This window comes from Merops nubicus, unplaced genomic scaffold, assembly GCF_000691845.1.
Source record: "Merops nubicus isolate BGI_N331 unplaced genomic scaffold, ASM69184v1 scaffold5346, whole genome shotgun sequence".
Taxonomy (NCBI): Eukaryota; Metazoa; Chordata; class Aves; order Coraciiformes; family Meropidae; genus Merops; species Merops nubicus.
In genome coordinates, this window is record NW_008615506.1 from 37,171 (window position 1) to 51,123 (window position 13,953).

Below are 13,953 nucleotides of genomic sequence, written 5' to 3' on the forward strand. Positions count from 1 at the left end.
CCTGGAACAGGATGCCCTGTAGAGGAAAGAAATTTTCTTCCCTTCCCAACAGTGTCTGGCTTTGTTTAATCTGCCTTACCTCCTCCCCACTTAGTTTCTTCTTCCATTTTCTTTAACTGGGCAGTCCATTCAGAAGGTTCTTCAGATTTGTCCTTTCATTATATCTTCTTAGCCAGTGTCCTTGCCCAGCGAGTCTCTCCCTAGCTGGAGCTCGTTAATCAGTCTGTTTGGTTTGGGTTTTAGCTCTCATTCTGTAGAATCATTGACCAATTCCCTTGCTAAATCAGTCTCCAGCTTTCTTCCTAAATTCCTTGTTGAGTCTCAGAATTAGTTTGTTTTCAGACCCAATGTGGCTCACAGCAGCAGCAGTTCTTGGAAAAGATCTGCTGGTATATGCTTGACCTACAGGGAGCTTGAGAAAAAGCACCTGCTAAACTCTGAGCCTGACTTGTGTGCAAATAATCTTTTAGCTGTGTAGCATGGGCAGAATAGGTGGGACTTTTTTTTTACCATCCTCTGCAATTCTGTCTCTGAGATGCAGGGCAGCGTTTGCAAAAGTTGAAGCCGTTGAACTTGTGTCCCCCAAAATGTGATGTAAAGAACTGTTTAGGGAAAAACTTGCATTGCTTTTAATATTTTCGAATTTGCTTCCTGCCTCCTCTCTCCCTTGGGAAAAAGGGCTCAAGTGTTTACAACCTTGCATAATGGGTCAAGCATGGGCAGCTTATTAAATTTATAAACATGATTAGTTTTCCAAGTCTCTGAATATTTCAGGCAGTGGTGATTTTTAGCAACATAACTACCTCTGTCTAGTATTTCTTGTGATTACGTTAGATGAGAGTGGATTTGGGTACCTGTCGTATCAATGAGACCCATGTAGAGCTTTCCTTAAATGGCATATGAAATGTGTGTCCATTATTTCTTCAAAGTGAGAGTACTGGAGCGTTTTCTCTTATGTATGCTTCTGGAGATGATAACATAGGTATTAATTAGAGTGATTTTGATGACAGTGGTGATGTTTTGAAGGGGATGTAATTTTTTTAACAGTCTTGACTTTGTTATATGTTGTGAAGCTTTAGCGTGCATTTTGTGTATGGACTGAGATACAAAATGTACTCTTATGACAGCACAAAACAGAGCTAACAGTGTATTGCAGTTTGGTCCATAAAAATCAAATGTATACTTTCTTTTTTTGTTCTAGTTTTGTTGGAAACTGTGAAATTGATTTGGAGATCAAGAGGTACTTCTGCAGAGCTGGTGTGAAAAGTATACAGGTGAAATTCAGGGTTTTTTCTTTTGATTTTTCTGTTCGGTCATAACTGAATCATTATTTTCCAATGAAGTAATTTATAAGAAAGAACCAATAACTGTGTAGTTTTGTTGCTTACTATTTTTTTTCTCCATTGCATAATACTGATATTGAGTAATATTTCAGTAACATGACTTAGCTGAAAGGGTAAATTTCTTTCAGATGTGGAACTGTTTTAAATATCTCCATCTTCTCCAGTAGAAAATGCTATATAATTTCACATCAAGGCAATGTTCATGTGATGTGTAGGTTTGTAAAGGGATTGTGGAACTTAAAATTTTATTTGATATTTCAGTGTTAGATGAAGTGATTGGTTTAGATGCTTTGCCTTCTCATACTGTTTCTCAAATTTCCTTAGCTTTTTGGTAACAGATTTCTCTCTAATGAGGAAAAATAGTATGCTTTTTGTGTGTGTATCTTGACATACCTATAAGCATATACTTTCTTTTGTTCTAGTATCTGTGGATGCCATTGTAATGGTTTGTGCCACATTTGTTTACACTGAGCTGTATAAATAATCTACTTCATGTTTTTAGGAGAATTGCCACTAACATGTCACAACATCATGTAGATGGAAGTAACAAATTTGTAAGCCAAACTATTTAGTGTTTCTATTGAATTTTTGGGATTGGGGTGATATGTAAAGCTACATATAAAAGATTCTTCCACAATGAAGGATTTAATGAATTTAAAAGTGTGAGCATTGCCAGTGAATAAATTGATTTAAAACTTGAAGTCACTCCCATTGCTGTATTTCCCTCCCCTTCTACAGATTCATGGCACTATGAGGGTTATCCTGGAACCACTAATTGGAGACATGCCCCTAATTGGAGCACTATCCCTTTTTTTCCTTAGGAAACCTGTAAGTACTTTTATCTCTGTTTCTTCTCTTTTTGGAGTGCTGATGACAGTAGTCAGAAAATTGAGCAAGAATTAAGCAGCAAAAGGAAATAATATGGAAAATAGCTACTGTTTGGTTGGACTTTCCCAGAAAAATAATGAATATGAATGATGTGCATTCTTGCAGGAGTCAATAACATTGTATTCATTCCAGATATTTAAATTTTCTTGAATTAAGATAATTAAAAAAAATTATACTTAGTTTGCTGAAGAGGAAGAAAACTGCATATGAGTAATTTGAGGAAAATGAGTTAAGGAAAGTTTTCTGAGGCCCCAAACTTTTCGGAGTTCTGGCATACCACAAATTATGTCATAGTTACTTTTCCTGAGAAGCTGGGTTTTGTCTGGCTGCCTTGCCTCTTCATGCAGTTTCTGGAAGCTAAGAACCTGGGTGGTGTAGTCATACAATTTTAGTTCTGTGCTTTCCTCTAGATTAAAGAGACAGAAGTATGTCATTGAGTCTGCATTGTAAGGCACTATAGATAGTGAATTGTTGCTCTTTGGAGTGATTGTTTCACTTCAAAAGCTGTAGTCTAAATCTTGCAGGTAAGACTGGTCGACAAGCACCAGTATGTCTGCTAGTAACTTGGTGTAGCATCGGTAGAAGAACAGAGGATAGAGAGCAAATGTGATTTTCAGCGTCTGAAAATGAATAACAACAAATAGTCTACAGTTTTAATTTAATTGTCTTATGAAGTATGACAGTAATTCTAGTCTAGGTTTAACTACTCCCAGGAAATGTCTCTTTAAATCAGCTCACCCATCAAGAAATGTTCACAGATTTTGCAAAGTCCATACAATAACCTGATTTTAGAGAAATATATAGGAGAACGTAATACATATGGTACACTTGGTGACTGAAAATACATGTAGTATGTGTGTCTGTAAGGCAGTTACAGCGATTTGAAGTTGAATACAGCTTTTAATAAGTCAGTTAGAGAGCTTAATTGAAAATGTGAATGTCGTGGAAATTCTTATGTTACATGGGCTTCATTAAAAACATTATTTGTTTCCGTTTCTTTCTGGGAAGTATATTTTTCCATTGGAAGCTTTTGTTTCTTGAATATGTTTTAATTGAACAGTAAAACTTGTGATGTCAAGATCTAACCATTTCAGACTATCTAGGCCATAAATTACACGTGTATGGTTCTAGGCATGTTGAAACAGTCTCAGATAGATTATCTGGGCTTCCTCAGAAGTCTGCAACTTTTTAAAGTTCATCTAGCTTTTAAGGTTTGGGACCTGGGAGTGAATTCTTTGCTTCCACAGCTTTAGAAGGTATATTGTTATTTTATTCCATGAAAACACACTCTTGTAACACAATTCTTTTGAACAAATGTTCTATGCTAAGTTTTTTGCAACCTTGTTGAAAATATGGGGTTTTATGGGTGTTTGTGTGGCCTAGGAAAAACTTATGGTGTCACTTGTGTTGTTTATGTGGCTTGCTTCATCTGTAGAGAAACCATGTGTGCTTGGGTAGAGGGAATGAAGATGTAAATCTTAGCAGAATATGCAAGAATTTGGAAATGCTTTGTGGGTAATTCAGTGAGCTTCTTTGTAAAAGTGAAATGGTTCATGTAAAACCGATAAAACGTCATTGCTCTTACTTGGAAAGATTGGAGAAGTACCTTAGGATGAACCAAATTTGGATTTACACACATCTTTGAAGCAAGTCTAAACATTAGGAGATGTCTCCTTAAGTTTTGTCTCATTTTTGCCCTCTGGCTCAGCAGTCTGAGAGTAGGGCATCTGTTAACGTTCATGTTTATACTAACAAACTGAGCAGAGCCCTGACAAGGACTGAGCACTGCCGTATGGTACTCTGCACTCTGTAATTGTTAGCATACTCTTTGATCCAGTTTTGCTGTTCAGTGCTCTCCCAAACAATTTCCAGACTCACTACAGTGCCCAGCTCATTACAGGGGCCATCCAATAAACAAGTTACATACAAGTGCTCTGTTTTAGAGGAGCAGGGAGAAGAGCTTAGCTGTGTGGGCACAAAGTTTACTTTTTTTTCTCTACAGGAATGACCTTTCTTCACGTTGTAGATGTGGTTTGTGTTGTCTCTCTCAATTCTGTTCCGAATTAACTGAGAAAGAAACCAGTGCATGGTCCTTCTGCAGAAGCCATTCTGACACACGTGGTGCCAGAGCCATGACCCAAAGCAGCATGTCTGCACTGCTTTCCTGGGGCACCTCCTGCAGCTCCTGCTGCTTTCTTGCTTTCTGAGGGAGAGGTAGGAAAGCTGGCAGGGGATAGGGAGGGAGAGATCAATAGCAGTCGTGCTGCTAAGTAGCTCCTGACACTTCCTTTGTTTTTGAACATGATATCCTGGTAGCGTTGGTCTGAACTTTTCACTTCTGGCACTCCCAGATACCTGTCCAGTCAGCTTTTAGCTTCAGTACCTGCACCCAGTCCTTTTTGCGCCAATCCACTCTTAAGCACCACGCGTGTGCAACGTGCTTAACTCAGACAACTTCCATTTGAGGTAGTAAACTGAAAATATATCAAATGAAACCCCTCTCATTTGTGGTCAGTAGCTTTCTGAACTTTGTGGAAGACTTTGTCCAGAGTATTACTCCTACCCCCATGCCACTTATTAGGGGATTGACTTGGTGGATGGGGGGGAAAAAAAAAAAGAGGATGGGAAGTAGAGGGGGGTATGAAAATTAAAAAGTCAGTCCCTCCCCAGAAGTTTTCAGTTGCAAAAATATTAAAAGGTCGTTTATTTATTTATTTATTAGCCTCCTTTCACTTACTTTTTAAGTTAGTGGTCAAAGTCTGAGGAAGATTAAGGGTGGATTGGTCAAAAAAATGTAGCTTTGAATCGTTATTCCATACCTTTGACAGTTATACATGGATGTTTTGTTTTTTTCCAAGCAGACTTCTCTCCCTGCTGCAGTGTTTCCTTGGTGTCTATTTTTCTAACTTTTGTAGAAAAATGTAAAATAATTCTTATTATAGCAATAACCAAATTCTGTCCTCTTACTAGAGAGCAAGTGGCTGTAGCCAAGGAAAGCTTTTCTTCAATATTTTTGTTTGAAGAGAAGAGGAATTAGTTGGCAGCTAGCATTAGATTTTGTTCTCATATTTTCCAGTCTAAAGTAACTGGCAACAATTCCTCTTGCTCTGTATCATCTGCTTGCTGGCCTTAATGACTATATAAGGCAATGCTGCCTAAATTAATCGTTCCAAACATACTTGTTTAATGAATTTACCAGTCTCATATTTCTGAGTAATACAAGAAGTTTTTGATGCTGCAAGAGTTTTATTTTATATGGAACTTTTAAAATACTGTAGTTTAGTTTTATTATTCTGAAGAAGGTACTAAAAGTTTCATCAGCTTACAAAATATGTCCAAGTATGTAAGAGACTTCAAGAGAGAGAAATATGTGCATTCTGATGTTTTGAAGTAGTAGTTTAAGAACTTCAATGCTAGAGAGAAGTCAGCACTGTAAATAGTCAGGATTGGTAAAGTCTTTTGCATTACTTCTCATGTCAGCATTTATGTATATTTATATATTCAGCTTCTCTAAACACAGTCATATTTTCCTTTTATAATAATATCACATAGGTAATTATTTTAATTATTTTTTTTTGTTCAGCGTATATGTCTTACAGCTGTACTGCAAATCACTAATTTTCAAAAGCTTGTTTAGTGGCATACTTAATATTGAAGGTGTGTCCTAACCCAACTGTTTTCTTTTTTTGAAAAACAAACAAACAACAAAAAAAAACCACCCAGGCAAATAGCAGTACTATTGTTCTAAAAAATGCCAATGGCTGGAAAGCTAGATGCCTTCCAGGAAAAGTGGGCAACTCTTCCAATGCTCTAAGTTTTATATTCACAGCTTTGCCCTCCACTTGCTGACTTGAGCACTGCTCTTCCTCTGATCTCTTTACATATGTGTTCTGTCTTGTAGTTTTGATTTATTTCATATTGGTTTAATTTCACTGAATATTGTCTGTCTTTGGAAAGTTCAGTGCTGGATACAACTTCCAAAATTATCTGTGCTGATGAAAATTAGACTCCAAAGGAATGCTTGCACCAAGAATGAGTCCTAGTGAAATGGCTGAAAAAAAAACATAGTGGTTTTGTAGAATGCAAAAGAATGCTCTTGTGGTTTACTTGTAGTTGGTCAAAGATGCCTTTGGAATGTATGAGCCTGTCAGTGTGTTTGCTTCAAAACCTTTTAACCTCTTTTAAAGGGGTCTGTGGAATACCTGGATAAATTCTGATAGGTAATAATAATATATGTTAATAATTGTCTTGTTGCATATAAAGTGAGAGTGATTTATATTGTTACTTTGTATACTTGTAATTTGCATAACTTTAAAAAAAATATTGTGTTAGCTTATGGGATGTTTTAAACCATAACAGCTGATGCTTCCACAGCACTGTGTTCTTCCCTCCCTGTGCTTTCCCATTCAGTGGTGTTGTCTCTCTTCTAGCAGTGTTGAAACTTCTGCTCCTGAAGGAATTTGGTTAAGGAATGTAAACTGGAAGAATATCAAACACAAGATATAACTAGTTTCATGACTTTCAGATGTTTTTTAGCACTTCGGAGTCAGGAGTGTCAGTACTAGTATAGGGGTATGAACTGAAATGCAGGACTCCTAGGAGGGTAGAAAGCTCAGAGAACTGGCTTGAACTCTGGCTTGGAGTAGTTGACACTACGGAGGAGAGCAGTGTGGTCTGGATTTTTTTTAAGACCAACTTGTGATCCTTCATCTGATCTCCTTAACTCAAACACTTGCCTGCTCTTTCTCGTAGCCCCATGATTCTACGTCTTATTTCTGTTGTAGTTGTCTCACTTAAATCTTTAGACAGTTCAAACTGAAAAACATACAAGTATTAGAGAGAGTTCCTGTGCAGAGATATGCTGTTTCCAATGACAGTGGTGGAAACTAGTATGGCTTCTGCTTTCTATCATATTGTGTAGTCAAGCCTTCTTTGAGAATCTGAGTCTATTACATGTTTATGGGGGAAATACACTGGATAATATTACTTACTAAATTATAACAATGTTAGCAGTTTACCATTGTAGTGGTAATGGGTTGCTTTTGACTAACAGACAAATTGTACTGTTTCTGCATGACCATTTACAAGTAACAGAAGAGGGCATGTTAGTCCCCTTATAATCAATTTCTGAGAAGAAACATGACTTAACCCATGGAATTGTATAATGGTGCCCTGTAGTAGAGCTTAAATTTGTCCTGCAGAAATCTTATACTTCCATAACCTGATTAATAGGAAGTTGTTGAACATTTTAGAATAGTTTGCGGCTTCTCTTCTGTGAACTGTGAATTAGTAGGGCTTATGGCAGCCAAGTCAAACCACAAGGTTGCCACTGTTGCCTTTTGTGCTGCTGAGAACTTCTGTTATTGCCCTGTATATTCAACATTACAGTTCATTCTTTTCCCTTTGCAAAGGCATGTATGATATTGAGAACACCAAATATGTAAAAATGTTCATCAGTTTTTAGCCTACCTTTTCTCATAGGCTGCAGGGATATGTTTTCTTAAAAAAAAAAACAAAAACAACAAAGCAAAACCATTTTTGGTGTATATATTGCATCAGTTTTCAGTACAGAGCCTTGGTAAGACACAAAAGTATTGGTTTTTAGGGAGAAAACAATCTTTTTTCAGTACTGTGAGGAGAGGAAGAACTGAAAGAGCTTTGAGTAACATGACACGCATACTACTTCACCGGAAAGTGTAGCTGGTGTCTGAAATCCTGCTTCAGGCCAGTGAGCTGGCTGGTAAGCGTCTATGGTAAGAGGCATATCACCTCTCTCAGTTGCAATGTGTTGTGTGGAAAGACACCACATAGTTTCTTGTTCACAGAAGTTTCACTTGGTGACAAATCCTCAGTGCAGTCTCTCCAGTGCCCTGTTAGTTCTGCTGCAGAGAACCAGCTGGTGTTCCCTGAATGTAGCTAAACTGAGAGAATTACCCATTGCTCAGAATGGTGACACAGAAGGAAATGATAGTGTTAAGCTATTTTGGAGATTTATAGGCCCAAACTTTTTTTTTTTTAAGTATGAATTTTTTTCATATTCAGTGCTTCATGAAATGATTCATCAACTGGCATCTTTTGCTTGCTCCCTTTTTCTACACAGAGCTCTTCAGTTTGTTAGAGTGGTGCTGTTGCTTTAACTTAATGTAAGAACCACAAGTTAGGGGTTCGTTGACTTCTCCAGCAAGTCATGGCATGGTAATGCCCAAAATGTGGAAAGAAAATCCTTGTTATTTGGCCAGACTATTGTGGATCAGGCTATACTGTAGATTTTACTACTTTCTTGTCTCTCTGCTGAGAGTTTGTCTGCTGTCAGTGCAGGTATAAGCTTTGTTTTTGCCTGAACTTGGAGGTGGTTTTTGGAAAACTCCTCTTTTCCTTATGTTACAAAAGGTGTATCTTATGCTGAAGTCTGTTTATGTTCAGAAGCCAAAAGTGCAAACTGGAGAGAACCTTATTGAGAGGAAGGTGAAGATGATGAGTAAGAACACCAAAACAAAACAAAAATGAGAAACAGATCAGTCATTAATATCTGTAGACTAAGATTAGAGAGTGTGTTACTACAGTGTTATCAGTGTTCTTCATTACTGCTGGGCTCTTCTGGTAGAGCTGGAAAGGAAGCACTGTGGTGGGCAAATGTAGCAAATCTTGTCTGCATGGAGAACATACCTTCAGAGCCCAAATAATGAAAGGTTGATTTATGCCAGGAGTCTGAAGGCTTGTATTCCTTCCAAAACATTTCATGGCTTCAGGTTTTTATGCAAAGCTTTTCTAACAATCCTGTGAAGTGCTTAGCCTTAGTAAAGTTTTTAATTTCCTAGCTCAAAGGAAAAGGAATTGCCTTTAACATTTCTAAAATTGAGCTGTCTTTTTATTCCCATACAAAAGTGGATGAATACAAGTTTCTGATATTATGTGTCCTAATAGCATTTCTTGTCTAAATGGCCACTCTTAGTAGCACCATTTTTTCAGTTTCTCTGTAAGATTTTCTTTCTTTTTTTTTTACATGCTTTATGACCTGAGGACTGATGACAGAATGAATTGGTAGCCTTAATTTTGAGGTGTGTCATAATCAAAGTATTGATAGTGAGATTATACCATAGGCACTGTTTCATATGCTGTGTCACAACCTTTTGAAATGCTTTTTGGTCACATAAACTGAAAATCTTTTAATTCTGAGTGATATCTTGTAAGTTTGGGTTTGTTTTGTTTTGGGTTGTGGCAATTTTAAGATCCGTTAAGCTGCTCAGTTCATTTAGTTCTGTTGTCTATTTAGGAGACAGCACAGGACTTCTTGTTAACTACTCTGTGCAATATATACACAAACCATAAAAAAAGTCAAAAGGAAATGCAAATATTTTCTTATTTTCTATTTATGATGAAAAATCAGCATGAAACTGTTAAATATGGGATGCAGGTGTAAATACATATAGGATAGGGACCACTTTTTTTTAGTTATTTAAGTTATGTATTGGCCTTCTAATTTGCCTATGAATAATGAAAAAGGGGATAAATCATGTAATGAACTAGATCCTTTCTCTTAAAACCGTATAAAATTATTTCTTCCAGAGCCTTGGTAGCCTATAGATTTTTAAGGTGTCACGTAATGTAATGTCAAAACTTGTGATCATAACATGACAACCAGTCTGAAAATGCAAGTTGTGGTTAGTCTTACCAGCTACTGCCAAGCTACTTAGATGTTATATTACTTAAACATTTGTGGACTTAAAGACTGAGGAGGTAGTACAAAACCAGTTATTCATGCTAAGTTGGGCTTTTCATTCTAGTTCAGGTATTTATTTCTTAACTTTTTTAACAGCGTAATGTATGAGTTTTAAGTAAGATCTCTTCCTCTTCTGGAAGGTATTATTACAACTGAGTCTTGCTGGCATTCTATAAATAGATGTGCCTTAGCAGACTGAGCCTCCCACCTACCTGAAGAGGATTTTTACCAATCCAGTTGTTAACTGTACGCTCCCTTGCTGAAAATGTTGATTACAAAATGCTTTTCCTAATGTGTGTTCATCTCTGGTGCACCACTTCTTGTAAGTGCTTGGCTGACAGCCTGATCTATAATTGATAGAGGCATATAAAGGAAAATAAATTTGAAGGAAGAAATGGAGAATTTTTGTGTAAACACTGGCTCTTGAACAAACTGGATGAGTGTTTTTAACCTTCTTTTGGTCTGTTTGAAAATGAGCCTGCTAACCTAAGCCTCTCAAGAACATTTTCTAAAAGTCCTTGTTTTTAGGAGCATAGTAAGCTTTCACCTGTACTAGTTAAATTTTCAGTATGCTTATTAGAATAATAAACATACATAGATATGTATATATAGTCAAATAACAGCAGGGTGATGACATTCCCCAGCCTGTCAGTTCATCCCCAATAGGTGCTCATGTACATACTTTTTCTTGTTTAAGGTAGGCTAGCCTTTTCTCACTAAAAATAGTCCTGCTAGAGCTCCAGTGGAAGCAGAGCCACCTAGAGAGGGTTGGCCAGGACCATGTCCAGGTGACTTTTGAGTATTTCCAAAGGTGGAGATCATGCAGCCTCACATTAAAACGGTATTTCCTGGTGTTCAGACAGAACTGTGTTTCAGTTCATGCCCATTGTCTCTGGTCCTGTCCCTGGGCACCACCGAGAAGAGCCTGGCTCCATCCTCTTTGCACCCTCTCTTTAGGTATCTATACACATTAATAAGATTCCCCCCTGAGCCTTCTCTTCTGTAAGCTAAAGAGTCCCAGCTGTCTCAGACTTTTGTCATGGGAGTCAAGCTCTCATGCTCTAGTCTCTTAATCATCCTCATGGCCCTTTGGTGCACTCTCTCCAGTACGTCCATGTACTGAGGAGCCCAGAACTGGACACAGGGCTCCCAGTGTGGCCTCATCAGTATTGAGCAGAGGGGGAGGATACACCTCCCTCAGGCTGCTAGCAGTGCTTTGCCCAGGATAGCATTAACCTTCTTTGTGGCAAGAGTGTGTTGCTGGTTCATGCAGATTCTTGGATTACATCCCATGATAGGTCTTGCCTTTTGTTTTGAAATATTCAGATTTCAAATCTTGCTACCTTTTCTGTTGAAAGAGTAATGCTTTTTTTTCCTGCTTCTTTGTTTGTTAGAGGTAGGCTAGGTGCTGCACAGGTAACATTGCTGAAATATTTTGCCACCATTATAAAAGTATATTAAGTAAGAGTGCCCCTTATGTAAGTAAATGTATTATGCATTATATTTACTTGAAGTATACACAAAGGAAATCACTACTTAACTATTAATAGATCCTTCATAAAATAATGGTATGTGCTAGGTGTTTTTAATAGCAAAGGCACGTAGGGTGATTATTCTTGCGTACATGTGGAAAGATGAAACATACATTCTTGTAGAGTTTTGTTTTTTAGTTTCAGTTTCTTAACTGAGGAATATGTAAATCCTTTTAACTTTTTTCATGCAGTTATTCTTAGATTGGATTAGTTGAATTTGGAAGCATGCTGTTAGCTGGGTGGGTTTGGATTTGTTTGTTGCTTATATTCAGTTAACTTCTGTACAGTTAATAGGAAGTTTCAGTGAGAAGGGAGACAAGGAAACTCGGTTCTGTTAGTTTTATCTAATATTAGAAGATTATAGGATTGAAAAGGACATTAGAAATTAGTTGTTAATGGCAGCAGATCTGAAACAGGGTAAGTACCTTTGTAGCACCTTTTCCTGGTCTCAAATGGGAATCTTCATCAGCTTATTACACTGCAAATTCTTGTTGATCACTGTTCATCTATAACAGGTCGATGGTCAATATGAAAATATTTCTCAAGAAAATAGGACCACATTTCATTATTTCACATTGGTAATATGTAATAGATACTATGTACACATGAATATGGGGGTGTACTTTTGTGAATTTATATGTACGTGTGGAAGGCTGGATAAGAGTATGTTGAAAAAATGCTTCAAAAAACATGGCTAAGAATTTTTTGGAATGGAAGAAGTTTTGCCTTTCTGTTTAAGAAAATCCTGGAAACTGGTGATTAACGCTCCACTGATCAGAATCTACAGTGATGAGGCTTATTTCTTCAGTGTTGTGAATTTTAAGTTGCTTTTTATTTTTTTTTTTTTAATTTCTTTTTCCTCCCTCTATTCTCTGTAATTCACAGCTTTTGGAAATTAACTGGACTGGACTGACTAACCTTCTGGATGTTCCGGGACTTAAGTGAGTATATGTAAAGCAGTGTTTGATATTTCTTTACCCTATTAAACCTCAGAAAATCTGAAGACCATCAGCTAAATAATTTTAGGTAAAATGACTCAGAGCAGTTACTTCTTAACATTGAATTACATGAAATTGCTCAATATACAGCAGGTGGTGATTTCACTACAGGTGAAAGGACATCAAAAGTATATGTAGTGTCTTGTAAAAAAATATTTTGAAAAGATAATGTTTAATCTGATTTTTTAGTGTTCTCAGACTTTCCAGATTTCCAAAATCTTGTGAATTTCCTATCTGTCGTCTCCTAGGACGGCAGAAAGACAAAGAGATGTATTTTTTTTCATGCCAGTGGGTTTACAGCAGCTTGGCTCATGGCTTTGTATGTGGATACACCTCTAGTTGCTTGAATAAAGGTAGTTAGAAATACCTTAAGACAGTAATCAAATTAATAAGCCTTCTAATCTCTTCAAGTATTTACTTATAAAGCTTTCAGTTTGCTACTCCATTTGATATTCACATAATAAAAATATTGACTGTATATTGCTAGAAAAAAAAATCTTGACTTATTCAGAGCTTTTCAGAATAATACACATTAAAACCCCAAAGGAAAAAGCAGAAGTGGAGGTGAAAACTAAGCTGCTTTGAATCATTGCAATCCTGATAAGGTTAAATCCTTATTAAGGATAATTATGAATTTATTCATAATTGTCAAGTTGTAATAGTTACCCAGGGGCTTTATAATTTTGAGACAATAGGTAAGGGGATAATGATGGATCTGATACATGCTTGGATTTTGTGACTAGACCTTTTATGAGATGCCATAGTCTCCAGCATTGGTTGACTCCAAAATTACTTTTTATTGTTTAAAAACAAGAGTTTGAGTGTAGGCATTAAATTAATCCTTTGGTGCTCAATTGCGTGACTGAAAAGGTTTTTGCTTTACTTAGACATGTGAAGCCATTGCATGGAATCCCAGTTGAACAGCTTGAAATTAGAACTTGCATAAAGTAGGTTAATGGCTGCAAGAACTGCTTATGTTTCAAGACTGCCTCTGAGGAAAGGGGTTTTCTTGATGAGTGAGAAAATGGCTTCCAAAATACAGCTCCTGAGTAATAATTTGCTCTTTTGACATAACACTAAGAAATATACATTTAGTACTTAAGCTTACTAGGCTCCTGAGATTCATATCATGCTACATATTTGCCTGACTGCAAACAGGAAATCTCGGATGTAAACAAAGTCTCCTTCAGTATCTCAAGTTTATGGTTTCCAGAGCAACTATGCTTGGCCACATACACATAAAATGGTGCCATCTAGTTTTGGTATAGTTTCTATAGTAACTGTAACGACTCATGCTCTGCCTTGCCAAGAATTTCTTCAGTGCTGTATTTATTTTTCTTATCTGTGTAGAAAGATTGTATGTTTTAGTATGACAGCTTGACATACTGTAGTTGTTAGAAACAATGATGAACAAGTTTGCTGCTGCCACAGGTACCTTTTTCATCCTATTGCTGTTGGCTGCACACTATACT

At 36.9% G+C, this 13,953-nt stretch overlaps 1 protein-coding gene across 1 annotated transcript in view; it reads left to right on the forward strand.

The window, feature by feature from the left end:
• Positions 1–13,953, forward strand: part of LOC103775088 (extended synaptotagmin-2) — a gene marked incomplete at both ends in the record, with an annotated part of 38,757 nt that overhangs the window by 8,583 nt on the left and 16,221 nt on the right. Inside the window, 3 exons of the mRNA XM_008942531.1 lie at positions 1,202–1,274; positions 2,082–2,171; positions 12,369–12,424. Of these exons, the coding sequence (XP_008940779.1) occupies positions 1,202–1,274; positions 2,082–2,171; positions 12,369–12,424 (219 nt within the window). The remainder of the gene's footprint in view (positions 1–1,201; positions 1,275–2,081; positions 2,172–12,368; positions 12,425–13,953) is intronic.